At 39.0% G+C, this 21,220-nt stretch overlaps 1 protein-coding gene across 1 annotated transcript; it reads left to right on the plus strand.

Moving 5' to 3' along the window:
• Positions 1-353: 353 nt before the first annotated feature.
• Positions 354-15,830, plus strand: syf2 (SYF2 pre-mRNA-splicing factor). Its single transcript, XM_079843326.1, has 7 exons — positions 354-422; positions 683-781; positions 5,555-5,680; positions 8,385-8,502; positions 8,768-8,858; positions 12,604-12,702; positions 15,410-15,830. Exons 1-7 carry the CDS (start codon positions 405-407, stop codon positions 15,573-15,575), a joined length of 717 nt encoding a protein of 238 aa, XP_079699452.1. The 5' UTR covers positions 354-404; the 3' UTR covers positions 15,576-15,830.
• The last annotated feature ends 5,390 nt before the right edge of the window (positions 15,831-21,220 follow it).

A 21,220-nucleotide genomic window follows, 5' to 3' on the forward strand; every position in this document is an offset into this window, starting at 1 on the left:
ACACCAGTTCATTAGTGTAGCTTCTGATCTACGGGTTGCTTTAATCTGAAATTGTAAACTCTAGTTAATTACATCCTCTTAAAAATAACTTAATTATACATAATCAGAGCAGAGGAGCAACGGAGTTCATGTTAATTGAGCATAGCAGATGAGTCGAGATGAGTCGCCATTGTGTTTGAAACACTGCAACTTCATTCACCGTGTTAAGCCATCAGGTTAAACAGGCTCACACATATACAGCGAGAGAGTGGCATTATTATACTTTATTCAAAACCATGTTCCCTCATATATATTTTGTATTAATTAATATCTTCCTGAACTATTAAGAAAGCGGAACTACATATTAGATCTTTAGTTCCCAGTCGAACTGAAATGTGACGTACTTCCTTTTTGAGCGAAGCAACATGGCCGCTAACGCAGAGGTAAACAAAACACGAGATTCCAAATACTTTAAGTGTTAATATAACAGATGTCTTTTTTGTTTGTTTTTATATTCTTGAATAGTTGTTATAACTGTGAAATTGTCGAGTGATCGATCATCTGTTGTCAGGACACTATTCTTATAGTCATGGCTAACAATGCTAACATCAATCTCTGAAATGTAATCAGAGAGTCCAGTATCTGAGATTTCAGCGATATTATTAAGCCTTGTATGCGTTACATTGCTATCTGCACTGTGCAGGTTGTTGCTCCCAGCGGTGAAGAGGAATCCGCAGATTCTCCAGAAGCGCTGAAGAGGGAAGAAAGACTCAGAAAGTTCAGAGAGCTTCATTTCAAGAGGGTAACTATGTCACATATTCCTCATACAAGTGACATCCTTAAACCCAGACCATTTATTATAGCTAATTCCCAGTTTAAACCTGGTATTAACATCTGTAAGTTAGGTGATATGCTCGAAAAACAAGTGGTCAGATCGGTCACCGGTTACACCTGGTAGCAGCATTTTTCTCCTGTAGCCACTTGTTGTTGGATATAAGGCAAAATATTACAGGAAAAATAATTGTTTTTTTCATGCACTGGTCGATTTTTGACTATTTTGCTTCCACAACGTGTCTAATTTTTTCAGGCTAGCAGAAAAAACATCCAAAATACACATTTAATGTTTCTTTTTTCACACTTTATGTATTTGCTTCTAAATTACAATGCAAAGCTTTCAAAGGCAAGTTTCGTATTTACTCAAAAGTCATAAATCTCCTCTCCAACAGAACTTAAATGCACCAAACAAAGGTTTTTACGGAGGGGTATGTTCATATATCAATCATCGGATTTATGTTACATGTTATTGGAAATTAATGCAAATTGGTGCATAATTAATTTGATAATGCATCAATTGCATATTTAGACATAACTTTTCAGTAAACTTGTGAACAAATCTAACAAATTGGCTGCATCTGAATATTCTCTTGAGTAGGTACTTATTTTGAATAAGTAATTACTTCACAACCGTTCTGTGTAGGATGAATGTGTGTAGTATGGATGTAATCTGCACTTACTATATTCACCATGTTCCCCTTATCATGTGACCTACCAGTGTCAGTTGCATCCATGGGCGTCATGAATCCGCCTTTTGGCGAACTTGCTCTACTCCCTTTTCCCATAACATTAAATCGGAAAAGCATTTATTTTCAATAAAATGTAAGAAAATATTTGAAATGTGGAAATAAAGCGTCTAACGTGTGTTTAATAATAAAGTGTTTATCAGTTAAGGGTAGGTGAACGGCCATATGCGTTAAATTAGAGACGGTAAAAGTGAGTGGGTCCAATGTCATTGGTCTTAAAAAGTGGGTGGGTCTTGTAACCGCCATTCACAAATCCTCTCCCGTGGCCTCATGCGATAGTAAAGTGTCCATTTTATGTGCACTTCAAAATCGCGCCGAAAGTTGTAGGTCATTCAGGTATTTTTTTGCCTACTCTTTTATGAGTACTGTGAATTCGGACATACTACTTTTGTCATATACTGTTTTTCGCCTACTATATAGCAAAGAAATATGCGATTTCAGATGCAACCAGAGTTTTAATGTACTTTGATTAATCACCTGAGTTAGTATGGTAGCCGGTGAGATCGTTAGGATTTTTTACCCTATTCATTTGTGATGTGTTGTCTTAACGGTGCAGTAAGTGATTTCTGAGAAACACTGTTTAAAACGGTTGATTTTTTAAAATAAACACAAACAAACACACCGTTCCCTTCATTGCTCCGCCCCACGAACATGCAATGCAAGAATGGATGTCTGTTTGTCATAGCTGAAGCCAAGTTCATCTTCCTCCCTTTCAAAACAAGCGTGAGTTAAGAGTAAATAAATGCTTATACTTCACTGGCCAAGGGAGCAAACAGCCTCCGTGACGTCACATGCTGTGGTATTGCAAGATGGCGGCGCCCTTGCTCCAAAAGCTATAAATGTAAACATCCTTTCTTTTTTTTTTTAAAGGGCTACATTAATTGTGTTAGTTTGTTATATAATTTTTTTATTAGAGTGGAAATCAGTTTACTAAATAATGTAAGCTTGACTGACTGCTTCATTTCCACTTTAAAAATTCAGTTTCACTTTTGACAACACTATACAGTACACAAGAGATGGGGTCGACCGATTATCAGCGTGGCCGATTTTCGCCGCCGATATTAAGCACTTTTATGGTTATTGGTATCGGTCATTTTCAAAACCGACTTGCCGATAAAATAATTTGTATTTTGAAATGCGCGTGATCTGGCTCTGATCCAGCCACCTCTGTCAGAGCGCACCGCTCTGTGACCTAGACTAATGCCCGCCCATCACCCATCTGATATGTTGGGAGTCACGAGTCCGGCCAATCAACGTGGAAGACTGAAGGCACTGAAAACGTTGCGCTCTCACACCGAAAGCACTTGCTAACAGGAGCTGTGCAGTGATCACGCAAAGCTAAGGCAGCAGTGATCACTATCAACTTGTAATGATTTAAGTTGCATTAAAACACTACACTGAAATTGCAAAACACCTCAATTTAATCTATTTAATGACAAGCAACCCCGTTTCCATTTATACTGTGAATTCCCAGTCAATGTCTGTCATTGCAGTGATGGCTTTAAAGGTCCCGTTTTTCCTGATTTTTTTTGAAGCTTTGATTGTGTTTACAGTCTGCAATATAACATGTGTTCATGTTTCGCGTGTAAAAAAACACAGTATTTTTCACACAATTTAATATCTGTATACCGCTGTTTTCACTGTCCTAAAAACGGCTCAAAGATTTCCTTGTTCTATGAAGTCCCTCCTTCAGAAATACGTAACGAGTTCGGATTGTGCCAGCGGTTCCCGTGTTGTGATTTGACAGCAGTTTAGCGAACGTTGCCCGGAAAGGTCACGGCGCTTACCATAACGGGGAGATGCATGTGCTCAAAGTACAGTGTCCCTGAAGGCCAAACAAAGGTGATTTGACTCCGGGATGAAAATAACAGCGTCTGGACGACATGGCGACAAACTCACTCTACAAACGCAACCGAACGCAACACTTCCTCTTCTCCACGTGGGAGAGCAACAAGACCACGCCCCCTTTTTTGCGTATTCTTGTGGGCGGAGGTTAGTCAACAAACTGTTCTACTGACGTCATTAAAGCAGGATGTACAGGGATGTAGTCCAAACCGGCCGTTCGCTGTAGGCTTTGAAAGGGAACTTCTGTTAAACAAAATATCTCGCTTGGCATTGAACTTTGAGCTTTATAATTTTACAGGTATTATTTATGCTTTAACAGCAAGATTACACAATAACTAAAGTTTGAAAAATGGGATCACGAAGAACAGGACCTTTAACGGAGTTTAGCTACTTGGAACAACAGCATGAGAGTTGAAAATAGACTCACATCGGTGCTAGTGTAACTAAAACCTATTTTAGCTGCTCGCCATTCGGCCACCTTACGTTATATTGTATATATAACATTATATAACGATTATCAACACGAATGAATTCACTCACATCTGCTGCCGCTGCGGGTTATTTGTGTTCACATAGCTTCACTAAACAGCGTCCATTAGGGCTTGTACTCAAAAATTGCGCATTTTTGGAAAAATGTTGCTTTGTTCTCACATGATTGCAAAATATTTAATAATACAGAATACAATTTCAAGTCTCCCTGAATTATGCGATCTGATGAGCTAAGAGCGTTTAGATGGAGCTCTGTCTCCTGATTTGCGTCAGTGATCTCCACGATTTCTCATTCGATGAATAGGTGTCAATCATCTCATATGGCACGTTTCTGACTGTCCTGTACACTTCCTGGTTTTTAGCTCCGTGATAAACAGTCAAACAAAAGGTTCTACACATAAAAAAATAAAGAGAATCAATACACACACAATTAGACTACGGGTTGTGTGTGTTTTTCATGCGATTTGGTGTATAAATAAAGCAAATAAAATGCTAAATATAACATATTACAACATCATTATTAAATGAGATAGACACACACACATATATATATATATATATATATATACATACACGCGCATGCTTTTTTTAATTTAATCCATTGATGTGCAATAGTCACCTTTTTTTAGGCTATGTTTTAGTCGTCAGTAAATAATTATGAGAGGTTAAGCTATTATTACACATAGCCTGCCCTACATTTCTAACATGTAAATGATTGAAGCAATACTTCCCTTTCCCCAGCTGTATAGCTGTAGTACAGTCCCAGCTAATAGACTTTTGTTATAAGAACGTTCTCCAAATATTCAGTGTTGGTTCCGGGAACGTGAACAATTTCCAGTTTTCTTGACGTTAGAGGAACGTGTTTGTTTTTGTTATTATTCTTAATATTAATGTTGTTAATATTAACAGTTCTTCCAATTAAAGATATGGTAAAAGAATTTAAAGGGAGTCTTTGCCAGAGGCCTTTTTATGCTTAATTTTGACATCAATTTTCATTTTTACACTAGACGCATATATCGGTTCAAAATATTGGTTATCGGTCTACTTGATCTGTAATAATCGGTATCAGCATCGGTCCTGAAAAACGCATATCGGTCGACCCCTACACAAGAGTATATACAAGCAAAACCAGTGGTACTCGCGTATGGAGCAGAAACCTCAACCTCTGCATCTGTTTTCAGGCCTTCCCACCGAGGTCTCTCCAGCCCTGATCATCTTGCCTGATCATAACCCTTCTCTTTCCAGTGATATTCCTCTGACATTTTCTCTTTTGTAATGTCTCTCAGCCATCTCTCTTTCTACAGTCTTTCTTTAAATCACCCTCTTGCTTGCTCTCTCTCCCTCCTATCATGAGTGGACACGCCCCCTACTGCTGATGGGCTACAAGTGTGTTGTGGTGCTCGGTCTGATCCACTTTCGACAGCGATTCTCAGAAATCACTTACTGCACCTTTTAAGAGGAGAGTCTTAGTCAAAACACTGCATGATGCCTGCTTTGTGTGTCTGTGACGTAAGGCATGTGAAAGGACCTTTAGTGTAGTTGGTGTAGATCAAGAGCAAACTCTGTACTGGTGTTGCTTTGGGTGAAAACTATTGACAGCACAATTGGCAGAATGTCCTCTATTAAGATGTGTATGAAGTGTGATTGTGTTCTGTTGGTAGAATGAGGCCCGTAAGCTGAATCATCAGGAGGTGGTGGAGGAGGACAAGAGACTGAAGCTGCCGTCAAACTGGGAGGCCAAGAAAGCTCGTCTAGAGTATGAACTCGTAGTGGACCAAAAGAAGAAGGTACCGCACTTGAGTTCAGACCTGCAATGTGTAGTTTCTGCTTCACCAAACAGAGCTGCAAAAATGACAACACAAACACTCGCGCTGTCTGCGAATGATCACATATAGTGACCAATCTCACAAAGTTGGTTGAGCCACAGCACTGTTCATCCAGATTTCTATTGAATCAGCATGTTTCCTGATGTTTTGCGATAAATTAGTTCATTATACTAAGACGTACTATAATCTGAATGATTCCTTTTCTGTCTTAGCAAAAACATGTGTCTGTCTGTCTTTGATTTGAATCTCTCATGTCATCAGCAAGGGTCAGACTATTACTCAGAGTTGGTCCTTAACCGCAATTTTTGAATTAGAATTGAATTAGTTTTGAAACCTAACCCTAACCTTTTCTGAAAAAATATAATCTAAAATTTCCCCTTTTTTCGTTACATACACTGCCATTCAAAGTTTAGAGTCTGTAAGATTTTTGATTGAAAAACACTGTAAAAACAGTCATATTATTACAATTTAAAATTATTGTTTTCTAATTTAATATAATCTAAAAATTTAAAATATTCCTGTGATCAAAGCTGAATTTTCAGCACCATTACTCCAGTCTTCAGTGTCACATGATCCTTCATAAATCATTCTGATATGCTTCTAGTAGGGCTGAATATGGCCAAAAAAAATATCTCTGTATTTTTTGGTTGAATGGCAATACACGGTATATATCCTGGTATTTTATACGTTTTTCTATTTGGATTTTAAAAAATCTGTATTTATTTTGATAATTCATTTTATTATTATAATTCATATTATCCTGCCCAATGATGTCCTAAAAACAATACTGATATTGAAGGCTATAAACAAATGCAGTGAATGTAATGTAGACTATGCAATATATTATGTCCAAAAATGGGGTTAAATCACATTACATTCTAACATTACAATCTAAAAACAAAATTAATTATTCACTAAACTAAAAATTTAAATAAAAACAAAAGCATATTCGCCTGCATTTGATTACCCCATTATAATGGTCACTTTCATAAAAATATACTTACTAAAAAGTATACATATACAAATATACAAATTCCACATATGGCACATTTATTGTCCAACAACAAATGTTTTAGAAATATGTGTATTTTAGTCAGAATTATTGCGCTCCTATTCTATTGCAGTCCGTCTGTTTGCTGCGCATGCAAGCGGCGGCGCTCATTCACGGAAGCCTGAATTTTAGTGGAGATTCACATGCAGAAGGCTCGTCATATTTGCATAACTTTCTAACATTTACAGATGCAGAATATACCTGTGAAAGCTGTTTTAAACTATACATGTTAACCATATCTTACCAGTTGTTTTGAAGCCCTTAATATAAAGCATATGTCATGTTGAGGACATTGTATCCTTTCCTTGCATCAGCTCACTCTGCGTACTCGGCTACTTTTCAGATGCGTTCGTATCAATCTACTGTATATCAATATTAACGGTACTGTCTCATCGTTTTTAAAAAAAATATATCGATACGATATATTATACAAACTCGATATACCGCCTAGCCCTAGCTTATAGTATTTTTGCTGATTATCATCCATGTTAAAAACAGTTGTGCTTTTTGTAAAGAGTGATTCCCCCCCAGGATTCTTTGATAAATACATGTGAATCGAATTTGATGGGAAAAATAATTGAAAGTTCAAAATAACTGCATTTATTTGAAATAGAAATCTTTTGTAACATTATAAATGTATTTACTGTCACTTTTAATCAATTTAATGCATTGTTTCTGAAAATTTTAATTTTTATCTCCCTGACCCTAAACTTTTAAACAGTAGTGTATTTGCTGTCATTTTAGCTTGCCTACCCTCCATATGCTGATATCAGCCATTAAAAGCCCCATATCAATCAAGCACGAAAGCTGCGTTTCTACCGAAATTACCCAGAACAATTTGGACCAGGAACTTTTTTTACAGGAACTTTTTTCCCCCCAGATCTGCGACTGTCTGCGTTTCCAATGCAGTTTAAAGTACCGGGAAGATTAGGCAAATTTTAGTCCGGTGATGTAGGACTGCGCGCGGCTGCTCCTCCCAGTCAGAGACGGACAGTAATCATTTTTGCGCGATACTGTCTGCAACAATAATAAGGAGATGCAAGCAGCGCTGCTTTTGCTAGTTATGTATTGGTTTAATAAAGAGGTCATTAATAAATCGGCGGAAAAGAGACGAACACTGATACTAAAGCGTATTCTGAAAGCTCGTAAAGCTAGATTTTAAATAAGACAACGTATGTTATTATCAGCTATTGGACACTGACCGTGAGATTGCAGAGATGAACGCACGCCATCGGACAGAAAGAGCAAGACTGATATTTACTGAACGCAGAACGAACAAACCTCGCAAAAGACTTTTAAAAATGCTGGTTGAAATAAAAATGCTGCGTGAGCTCAACCAATCAGCATGATCAGTGCACAAGTCCCACCCCCGAAAGTTCCCGAACTTTGAAAAAGTACCACCTCGCGAGCAGGGCCGTTTGGAGGGGGAAATATTTACCCGGAACTTCATTTAGACCCTGGTTCCTGCGGTCGAAACACACCGAGTACCACCCCAAAGTTCCTAGTTCCTGGGGAAAGTTCCTGCGGTGGAAACGTGTCTTAATTATGAATATGCAGTCTGTGAGGACCAGTGTGTAAAGCTCTGATTTGTGTGTGTGTGTGTGTGTGTGTCAGGAGTGTGCGGAGCGCGGCGAGGACTACCACCGTGTGAAGCTCCTGGAGATCAGCGCTGAAGATGCAGAGCGATGGGAGAGAAAGAAAAAGAAGAAAAACCCTGATCCAGGATTCTCAGGTATCAAACACTCATCTCATTTTCATCATGAATAATATTAAGCGGTTTGATTGATTGGCCGAGAGCAAGAGGGAATGTGGCCGCCATGTGTGATGCTAAAAATGTGAAAATGAAAACATGCAGAGCCTGTGTTTCACGCCTGGTTATCGTTGGTTCTGGCAATTATTATCATTTTCCTTCTGCTTCTCCTTGTAAGACCCCTTTTCCAGACCCCCTCAGCTGGATGTGTGTTTTTATTTGTGTGTGTGTGTGTGTGTGTGTGTAGGGTACGCTGAGGCCCAGTTGAGACAGTACCAGAGACTGACGAGGCAGATCAAGCCGGATATGGACAACTATGAGAGACAGAGAGAGGAGTGGTGAGACTTTATTAATTCTCATTCAACCTCTGAAATATACACGCACTATTGGAATTGGTTGTAATTCAAGACTAATTCAAGACTGAAATCGCAATGTGGCTTAGTGCAATTATCAAATGAAGTCTGCGGTTTAATTAAATATATGCTGCATGTTTTAGAGTGTAGAGCTGCACCGAGCTCTTTTACACAGTTCTTTTTGTAGTTTTACTGTATTTACTGCATTATAGTCATATTGATATATGAACACATTTTTTATCATTTTGCAGCCATGCTAACTTGGAGCTTTTCTTAAAGCCACATTATTTATTAGAAAAATCACAAATGAGATTTTCCCCAAAATTTTCAGCCCTATTCAAGAATATGTATTGATACTGGCAGGGCCGGACTGGGGCTAAAATTCGGCCCTGGACAAACCCAGCCCATCCGGCCCATGGGTTCCCCCGTGAATGTTTTTGCTGGGGTTGGGGCCTTAAATTCAAGTAAATAAATAAAACTAGGACAGGGACAAATAATGATGGATATTATTGAATTTACTGCAAATGCAGTGAACAAATTTAATATTGCACTTTTGTCACACCGAAATGCACTTAACAGTAAAGAACTGATTTTGAGCTAGGATGCATTAAAGTTAATTTATTGCTATTCAATTCTGTCATCATTTACTCACCCTCAAGTTGTTCCAAACCTGTTTGACTTACTCTCTTTCTGTGAAACACAAAAAAATGATATGTTGGCAACCAAACCATTTTGTATTGTATTGACAAAAAAGTTGACTCGAATGATTTTCTTTTATGTCACACAGAAAGAAATTAATTCAGGTTTAGAATGACATTAGGGTGAGTAAATGATCACATTTTGGGTTGAACTACCCCTTTAAAAACAATAATATTTCAGAGTTAACATCTAATTTATGTAAGACACTGATATATATCTTTCATGAGGCTCTCATTGAAATTACATTTAATTTAATTGCATTTCATTAGAACTATTAAAACATAAAACATTTAAAGAGTAAAAAGCTTTGTCCTTAATTCATGGGATCCAGGCTTTAAAGCTGTTTAGTTGAATTATCCTTTAATTATCCTAATTACATTTTATTTATAGTTTAACTGTAAGATCATGGTAGTCACAGGTAAAACCATGCTCCTCATTACCATGAGTATATGGTTTCTAAAATAAATAAATAATAAACTATTAAATTTTTTTAATAAAAAATATTGTAAACATATGTAGAAAATACGAAAACAGCCTCTATATAAGTGATTTACAGTGAGGAAAATAAGTATTTGAACACCCTGCTATTTTGCAAGTTCTCCCACTTAGAAATCATGGAGGGGTCTGAAATTGTCATTGTAGGTGCATGTAGAACACCTGAGAAAATCAATGTTAATATTTGGTACAGTAGCCTTTGTTTGCAATTACAGAGGTCAAACGTTTCCTGTAGTTTTTCACCAGGTTTACACACACTGCAGGAGGGATTTTGGCCCACTCCTCCACACAGATCTCCTCTAGATCAGTCAGGTTTCTGGCCTGTAAAGTTGTGGTGATGCTAGATTGACAAGTTTGTAGTTGTGTGTATTGGCGTTTTCCAATTTACCTCGTCTTGTATTTACATGGACACGGCTGTTTTCAGCCGTTCAAAAAAAACAGCGCCTAATATAGAGGAGAGGAGGTCTCTCTCGCTTTGACCTGTCAATTCAGAAGACAAACCAATGGGCCGCTGTCCCTGCATGATGGGCCAGTCCGTGGCAAAAAATAAATAAATAACCTTGTATCGGCCCACCAGGAAAATGCCCGGTATGCCCGCTTAACAATCAGTCCAGCCCTGGAGACTGGAATCGACCTATCACAATATCCTGTATGTGATACAGATATGATATAAGCAATGAGTTTTATTTTTTCATTATGAAGGTTTTCTGTTTATAATATAATATAATGTAAGGCTGTCAAAATGAATGTTAAAACATGCAATTAAATTTTTTTAGTTTAGTTCAAAATATTTAACGCAATTACCACAGCATCTTCTTTATTTCTGTCATCCTTTGGCTGCGCTACAGTTTGTGATCACGCTGTCATTCATTCAAGTGCTATTAAACCATTCAAGCACGATAAGACACCAAAAATTACTCTTTACTGGCGTGTGTCTGTGAACAAATGTCCGAAACGCACACGTAGAAGTGAGTTCTCTATCGTGCTTGAACGGACAAAAACACACAAAGTGTCGTCAGGTATCCTCATAAGCACAGTCTTAAATTAGTTGAAAAGTTTTAAATGAACGCAAAGAGTTGTGAAAAAATAGGATGTGTGTCAGATCCGCATCATGTGCGGCAGGTCTTAAAGTGACAGCAGCCTAATAAACCTTCTGCTGTGATGTCTGTCATTTAATGTTAATCAAAGAGAAAATAATTCCCTGCGCTTGACTGAATAACGTTGCTTCTTTAATAAGGAATAATTTAATTTATGATTTAAGCAGGGAAGACTGTAGTGTTTGATAACTTTATTCAGTTTCTGTTCCTACCTGTTAGACCTACCTGAAAATCTTAAAGCGCTGTTTGCAAGGTTACATGGGTCAAAAACAACGAAAACAATCACTTTCTGGTGCATTTTAGCAGGGCAGGTAAATATCTGAACCATCCCGCCTGGAAAAAAAACTTGGTGTTAAATCCTGATATATTTAAAGCGGCACTTCAGTGCTGGGAAGATGAATGCGTATTTAAACTGGGTCATTTATGTAGTAGAAATGTGAAATTATTTTTGAATTTGGTGCCTTCTAGACCGAGAAAAGACAGAAAATGTATTTTTCTCATGTGGATGAAAGACAACAACTCCCAGAATGCACTTGCTTCGCTGCCTAACGAGGCCACTCCCAAAGCCATGGCTATTGGTTATCACTTGCCCACCGTCCCACCGTCGTTTTGATATTCATAGTAATACAATCATTTCGTTCAGTTAGAGAACAGACACTACAATTAAAGGGGGAAGTACGATAATTTGAATATACTACCGGGTTTCTACTGATATAAAGCTTAATGCTAATCGCTGAAGTAACCCTTTAAGGCACAGTTAAATGTGACATTTATTATAATGGGTTTGTGAGGATTGTTTTAAGTGCACTTAAATTGAATTAAAGTTGTTGTATTTTTAAAAAAAATTAAATTAGCCTATTAAATGTTAAAATCGATAGCTTTCAATTCCAATGTAATGTTGAATGGCTATAATTAATGGCTAAAATTGAGAAAAAAAGGCTTAGGAAAAAGATGCCATTTAAACAAATATTTAAAATATACTGCCTTTATGTTTTTTCTACATTATTTTGGAGTTTAAAATGTAAAGTATTACAACAAAAAAAATATTAAAAAATGTATGTTAGGTGCGATTAATCGCAATAAATTACAGAAAAATTTGATTTAATTAGGCTAGTTAATATAATATGTTCTTTTTATTATAATGAAAGTAAATAAAGATGGATATTGCCAGCTGAAGTCTTTTGGTTACGAGACATTCATACCAATGAATATGACTTTATTGAGATCACATCTGGTGTGGCGTATCTTCGAAAGCGAATTAGCTTTGAAAGCTGTAATGGAGGAAGTGTCTAATGAATATTAGAAAGTGAGTCAAAGGTCATATATTACACGCTATATATAAAAATAAGAAGGTCCTAAGTCAAATGGTGTCAAATTACATGATATGTATATAAAAAAATAAGAAGTTAATGATTTGTATGCATTTCATTTGCTCCTAGTGGAGAAGATTTCCACCCCACCTCCAACAGCCTGATTCACGGCACTCACGTTCCCTCTAAAGAGAGCATCGACCGCATGGTGGACGACGTGGAGAAACAGTAAGAATCTGTGTTTGTTTTTACGCAGGGAGTCTGTTCAATTTCAGGTCTCAAATGCAGCAGAAGCACCTGGTGAGCAGATCTGTTTATACACTTACTTACACACACCTCAACGCTCCTCCATCAGAGACCGAGCAGATATGTGATGCTGCAGCCAATTTTGGAGCTCTTTGAGAGCGCAGCCTCCTCGTGTGTGTTTGTTCCTCGCTCCAGATGTGTTTGTGCCGTTGCGTGCCTGTCGCACATGCATGTGTGCGCCGGCGAGGGTTTGTTTATGCGCGAGACGGCATTCTTCTATTTTGGAGGAGCTGCTTTTAGCTTCTGAGAAACATTAGACAGGGCTACGGCTGCCAGATTGTGACGCACAAACACTCTTTGAAGATGTTTGAAGAAACGTCTGTGTGTGCGTGGGGGGGCGTGTGTGTCTCTTTGATGGACTTTGAAAACTGACATTGTCTGTTGAAGCATCAAACTTTTAGAAATGAATGGCTAAAGAGTGTAACTGGGTAATATATCAGATGTGTGGTTATTGTGTGATGATTTTGATGGTGATGTGAAATTGCAATGTGCTTTTTTTGACCATTATGTTTCCTAAAGACAGTGTTGTTTTTGTATAATTTATATACTATTTTAGTATTTATTAATATTTTGAAATAGCTTTCCGTTTTTTTATTGTGTGATTTGTCTTGTTTGTTAATTAGCTTTTTAAAATTTTAGGGATGCACGGATATATCGCCCAATAATTGGAATTGGCTGATAAAAAGCAATTATTAGAGTCGATTATATCCTGTCAATCAAAAAGGGGCGGGAAAAAATGCGTCAGACTGCAACTCATAGTCTGTGTGAAGAAAATATCTCATGTTTAGGGCTGTCAGGGTTAACGTGACTATAAAGCATTAACATTTAAAATAATAGCGACTTTAAAGCAGGGTCTCTTTGTCCCTATGAATCACCCGTAGTTTAAGCCAGGGTTTCCAGCTCCGCAGTTTTTCCTACACCAAGCATTATTTGTAGCCCATCTCCCATCCAATAATCTCAGAGCTTTGTGCTTTATTTCTGGTAAGAAACAAAGTTTCAGCGTTCAAATTCTGTCCATTTTTGTTTGACAAAAATGTCAAACAAAAAATGCCGTTTTGACGCTCTTAAATGTGACGTGACGGATCACTGTACCGCCTCAGGTCCATAGGTCTTTTCTTCCACTTTAATACAAGTTAAAGCACGAAAAAACATGCATGAACATCAAAAGGTATGTTGAAATATACAGTACAAATGAATCACGTCTTAATCAGTGTTTCAACCACGGAAATACGTCACCTAACATTGCATTTACCTCAGGAAAGTTATCCAATGTTCACAGTTTGTTAGTTAGCTATAAAAACTATTAATATGCGTTTCTGAAAACTATCTTATGTGCAACTGAGTTATACAAACATTTCAGTTTTTCTTTGAGTGCAATTATTATATCTGAAAATAAATAGCAGTTGAAATTAATAGCTCTGTTGTTAATTTTAACCTCTAATATTATAGTAATGTACCAAATGAAAGGGCTCCCTGTATAGTTGGGAAATATTTTTTTTCCTTAAGAAAAGCATACGAAAGGTATCAGTATTGACAGAAATCATTCTGAATAATCGGCTACCAGCTTTGGCAAAAAAAAAAAAAAAATCGTATCAGTGCATCTCAAGTCATTTTAGTTCTTCAACTTCTATTGTATTTCAGTTTATATATATATATATATTATTAATTAAAAAACATTTTAACAGCACTGCCTAAAGAGCATGTCATTGAATGGATTTTAAGGGCCATTTAAAAAAAGGTTCAGTACCAAAAACAATGGGGGGAAAAAAGCATTAAAAAAAAACATTTATTTGAGTCAGTTTAAACCAATTGAAAACACATTTGACATGTTTGTTTACTAAAAAACAGTGTGGATAATTTTTTTTTAAAGGCACAATCCAAAAAGCACTAGAACAGTGTTATATATTCAGTTGACTTGTGTACTTACACTATCCCAAATGTTTCCAAGAATGTTTAAATCCAGAGAAATTAGCCATTTTAACCAGGACCGTGTCCGTGCGCTGCCTATCAATTAAATCAATTACCCTCGATTTCCGGTTTTACTTTGTAGAAACCATGGAAACACCAGAGACACATTAATGTTGTGTTTTATCAGACAGGTGAGCGACTGTTTGGAATCATTCATCGACAGAAAACTAATCATTGTTATACAGCTCAACTCAGTTAGTCTTATTGTTTAAATCTGTTTTTCTTGATTTACAGCGAGTACCATGTTTTACCATGCCTAATATAGATCTAGCTCACTGCAGTGTGAACAAGTGTCTCATAGTAGCCGCCGAGCGAACGCACAGAGTAGCATTATAACATAACTTTCAAATTACTCAACTTTCTCTAATGTATCTAATATGATAAACAGCGCGGCGTTACCCCACACACACGTGACCGGAAAAGGTGGAATCTGTCGTCTGCGGCAGAATAAAAGCTCTGTGAAATCAAGGCTAATTAAGCTGTCTTTGTTTTGAATAAGCGACCTCTAACGGCGAAAAATTGCATATTGTGGCTTTAACTTCTTAGTTCTTTTATTCTGGTTCTTCAGATTATGATTTTTTTTTAAATTATGTATTCCAACCCTTTTTAGAGTTAAAATGATGTGTGTGTAATCTCCATAAATGTGTTCCTGTGTGTTTAGGATTGAAAAGCGTGCGAAATACAGTCGCCGCAGGGCCTACAACGACGATGCTGACATCGATTATATCAACGAGAGGAACGCCAAGTTCAACAAGAAGGCTGAGCGCTTCTACGGCAAATACACCGCAGAGATCAAACAGAACCTGGAGAGAGGAACAGCCGTGTAACCATAGAGACCGTTGCTATGGACTCCATCCGCTTAGAAGTTATTCGCAAATATGTTTAAGATGTGCTCCATTGAGGTTTTCTCCTCTACGGTGGGAGTTGCTTTTTTTTTTCTCTCCATATTCTCTTTTAGAAAGTTTTTATTCTAACAGTGGGAAAGCAGATGTCTACCTGTCAGTGTTTAGCTTTTGTGTGTGTAAATTCATTAATTTCTGCAGCAGTTGACAATTACTTCAATAAAGCAATTTCACAATTGACTTCATGGTGCTTTATGATGTAATGGAAGCAGGTTTGTACCACAGCATTGGTGGTGATTTATTGATTCTGGTTGGTTAACAGACGTGACTTGAAAGTTGTTGTTCTGCACAAAATTTCATTTACAATAAAAAACATTTCTATTTTCAAAACCGTATCTGGACACTATTGTTTGAAACGTTTACAGTGCCTATTGTTTAGCTTATTGTTTTAGGTCACAATATTAGGCAGTATACAGTACAAAGAGTATGAATACTGTGCCGTATTCAGTTCGTAGTAAATATTATATTCTAAATATTGACAATAACTGAATTATATCATTGAATAACACTGAAATAAAATATAACTAGTATATAATAAAAACAAAAATAATAAAATGTTGTTAATTGTACTATTAATTGTAATAGTTTTTTTAAAGTAATAAAATTACTTATAAAAATATTGAAATGATAAAAAAATGTTTGTGTGTGTGTGTGTATGTATATATATATATATATATGTATATATGTATATATATATATATATATATATATATATATATATATATATATATATATATATATATATATATATATATATATGTATATATATATATATATATGTATATATATATATATATATGTATATATATATATATATATATATATGTATATATATATATATATATATATATACATACATATACACACACTTTTTTATATTTTAAATATTTTTAGCTTTAATTATTTATATATATATATATAATTAAAGCTATATAGAAAATAATGAAAATTACAATTACTAAATTAAAATTATAAAATGAAAGTGAATTCAAAATATTAATAAATACTTTAATAGTATAAATAATACAAAAAAAATAATGCGCCATGTTCTTTTCTGAACTAGTTGTTGTGGCCATTCCATCCCATCCGTCCACATCCCAATCCGTCCGTCCACATCCAATCCATCCCAATCCGTCCGTCCACATCCAATCCGTCCCAATCCGTCCGTCCGTCCACATCCAATCCATCCCAATCCGTCCGTCCACATCCAATCCGTCCGTCCACATCCAATCCATCCCAATCCGTCCGTCCGTCCACATCCAATCCATCCGTCCATCCACATCCCATCCATCCATCCGTCTGTCCACATCCCATCCAATCCGTCCGTCCACATCCCATCCAATCCGTCCGTCCACATCCCATCCAATCCGTCCGTCCACATCCCATCCAATCCGTCCATCCGTCCGTCCACATCCCATCCAATCTGTCCGTCCACATCCCATCCAATCTGTCCGTCCACATCCCATCCAATCCGTCCGTCCACATCCAATCCGTCCGTCCACATCCCATCCAATCCAATCCGTCCGTCCACATCCCATCCAATCCGTCCATCCGTCCGTCCACATCCCATCCATTCGTCCGTCCACATCCCATCCAATCCATCCATTCGTCCGTCCACATCCCATCCAATCCAATCCGTCCGTCCACATCCCATCCAATCCGTCCGTCCACATCCCATCCAATCCGTCCATCCGTCCGTCCACATCCCATCCAATCCATCCATCCGTCCATCCACATCCCATCCAATCCGTCCGTCCACATCCCATCCAATCCGTCCGTCCACATCCCATCCAATCCGTCCGTCCACATCCCATCCAATCCGTCCGTCCACATCCCATCCAATCCGTCCATCCGTCCGTCCACATCCAATCCATCCATCCGTCCGTCCACATCCAATCCATCCATCCGTCCATCCACATCCCATCCAATCCGTCCGTCCACATCCCATCCAATCCGTCCGTCCACATCCCATCCAATCCGTCCGTCCACATCCCATCCAATCCGTCCGTCCACATCCCATCCAATCCGTCCGTCCACATCCCATCCAATCCGTCCGTCCACATCCCATCCAATCCGTCCGTCCACATCCCATCCAATCCGTCCATCCGTCCGTCCACATCCAATCCATCCATCCGTCCGTCCACATCCCATCCAATCCGTCCATCCGTCCGTCCACATCCCATCCAATCCATCCATCCGTCCATCCACATCCCATCCAATCCGTCCATCCACATCCCATCCATCCGTCCGTCCACATTCCATCCAATCCGTCCGTCCACATCCCATCCAATCCATCCATCCGTCCGTCCACATCCCATCCAATCCATCCATCCGTCCGTCCACATCCCATCCAATCCATCCATCCGTCCATCCACATCCCATCCAATCCATCCATCCGTCCGTCCACATCCCATCCAATCCATCCATCCGTCCATCCACATCCCATCCAATCCATCCATCCGTCCGTCCACATCCCATCCAATCCGTCCGTCCACATCCCATCCATCCGTCCGTCCACATCCCATCCAATCCGTCCGTCCACATCCCATCCAATCCGTCCGTCCACATCCCATCCAATCCGTCCGTCCGTCCACATCCCATCCAATCCGTCCATCCATCCGTCCACATCCCATCCCATCCAATCCGTCCGTCCACATCCCATCCAATCCATCCATCCGTCCGTCCACATCCCATCCAATCCATCCATCCGTCCGTCCACATCCCATCCAATCCATCCATCCGTCCGTCCACATCCCATCCAATCCGTCCGTCCACATCCCATCCAATCCGTCCGTCCATCCGTCCACATCCCATCCAATCCGTCCATTCGTCCACATCCCATCCAATCCGTCCATTCGTCCACATCCCATCCCATCCAATCCATCCGTCCACATCTCGTCCAATCCGTCCGTCCGTCCACATCTCGTCCAATCCATCCATTCGTCCGTTCACATCCAATCCATCCATTCGTCCGTCCACATCTCGTCCAATCCATCCGTCCGTCCACATCCCATCCAATCCGTCCGTCCACATCCCATCCAATCCGTCCGTCCACATCCCATCCAATCCGTCCGTCCACATCCCATCCAATCCGTCCGTCCACATCCCATCCATCCGTCCATCCACATCCCATCCAATCCGTCCATCCGTCCGTCCACATCCCATCCAATCCATCCATCCGTCCATCCACATCCCATCCAATCCATCCATCCGTCCGTCCACATCCCATCCAATCCGTCCGTCCACATCCCATCCATCCGTCCGTCCACATCCCATCCAATCCGTCCGTCCACATCCCATCCAATCCGTCCGTCCACATCCCATCCAATCCGTCCATCCATCCGTCCACATCCCATCCAATCCGTCCGTCCACATCCCATCCAATCCATCCATCCGTCCGTCCACATCCCATCCAATCCGTCCGTCCACATCCCATCCAATCCGTCCGTCCACATCCCATCCAATCGGTCCGTCCACATCCCATCCAATCCGTCCATTCGTCCACATCCCATCCAATCAGTCCATTCGTCCACATCCCATCCAATCCGTCCATTCGTCCACATCCCATCCAATCCGTCCATTCGTCCACATCCCATCCAATCCGTCCATTCGTCCACATCCCATCCCATCCAATCCGTCCGTCCACATCTCGTCCAATCCATCCATTCGTCCGTTCACATCCAATCCATCCATTCGTCCGTCCACATCTCGTTCAATCCATCCGTCCGTCCGTTCACATTCCGTCCAATCCATCCGTCCGTCTGTCAACATCCCAATCCATCCCCATCCAATCAATCTGTCCATCCCATCCCATCTTATCTTAGAATTATAGAATTATATTATTAGAATATTACTGACCACTTGAGGTGTAAGGGCCACATTGACCCCCTTGGGTGTGCATTAAGAAATTTACAATAATTCAATCCAAATTTAATTATCGCACGCATATATCTGGGAAAGAGAGTGGGCGATTAAGCGACTGCATCAGTGAGTGTGAGAGCTTGACGTGATCATTTATCTTTTTTTTTAAAGATTCCTGCAACATCAAAGTGTCAGTTATTGTGTTATCTCCGTCATCGTTGCCCTCAAGCGACGAGCGATAAGAGAAGAGGCTTGTGACCTGAACCGACTTCAAAGCGAATCACAGATCTTCCCAGACTGCTCTAACTGTCTGTTCCTGTAAATCATATAAATAATAAAGCATCATCACAGCACTTTAGAGTATGATTTAAAGTAAACGGTTCATCAGACGCACAGAGAATACCGCATTCATCAAGGGCCCGTTCAAATCCGCGAGCAAAGTCATAGGACTGAACGTGTATCAGAGATCTCTGGCATCTGCATAAATGAATATGTTATGAATTATCCCGGTGGGAGGAGCAGGGGTAATTGGCTTTGGGCGGCTGCTTTCAAAGCTCGGTGTGTTGAGAATTAGAGCCGTGCGTGTTTATGATTTCCTGCTTTTGTTCTCAGTGGCAGTATTGGCTGCGGGTGATTAGACTAAGGGGGCCACACAAATCAAAGCCTTTGATATCTGAGCTGCTCATTGGGCAACTTTGACTTGAGGTCCTCATATAGTCCTCTTTTTTTCAAATATGGAGAATTAGGGCTTCCATTGAGAGAGAGAGAATGCAATTCAACAGTTTCTCCTCAAATCCACGCGCCACAATCCACAAGATCCACAGTCATGAATGAGACGGGGCTGGGGGTGACAAACATCTGCTAAAGGCTCTTCGTGTCCGGCTGCCTGCTTTATGATCCCAGTGGCCCTTCAAATCACTGGAAGGAAGTCTCAATCTGTTTCTGGAGGAATGGAGCAATTATGTTGCTTAACCTTTAGATTTATCTGTCACTCTGTGTTTGATTGCCTGAGTTTGGAAATCAAGCCAAATATATATTTCTGTGATATGCTATATGTATGAAAATACAGTACAGTAGTTTTTTTTGTTTTTGAAAGTCTCTTATGCTCACCGAGGCTTCATTTATCTGATCAAAATAACAGTAAAAACAGTAATATTATGAAATATTACAATTTAAAATAACTGTAATCTATTCCTGTGATCAACCGCATCATTACTCCAGTCTTCAGTGTCACATGAATCTTCAGAAATCATTTAATATGATGATTTGCTGCTAATTATCAATGTAAAAAACAGTTGTGCTGCTTCATATTTTTGTAGAAACCGCAATATTTTTTTTCAGGATTCTTTGATTAATAGAATTGAAATAGAATAAAAGTCATTACTTTTACAATTTAAGTGAATGCACCCTTACTGAATAAAAATAATTTATTTCATTAAAAAAACCATACTGACCCCAAACTTTTGATGGTAGTGTTTGTACTGCGATATGCAACGATCTACAGGCCTACTTTACATTTTACAGTGCATGATGAGAACAAACCTTGCTGCACTGTATCCCAAAATGCAATGCACTTGATTTGACCTTTTATTTCCAGTGTGTTAAAAAAAAAAACGGGAGCTTTTTCCCAAGCTTTTTATCTGATTAGACTGCTAAAACAAATGTGTTTACTTTTTAGACAAAACAAGTTGTAAAACGGCGGTATTATT

This window comes from Gobio gobio, assembly GCF_949357685.1.
Source record: "Gobio gobio genome assembly, chromosome: 18".
NCBI lineage: Eukaryota > Metazoa > Chordata > Actinopteri > Cypriniformes > Gobionidae > Gobio > Gobio gobio.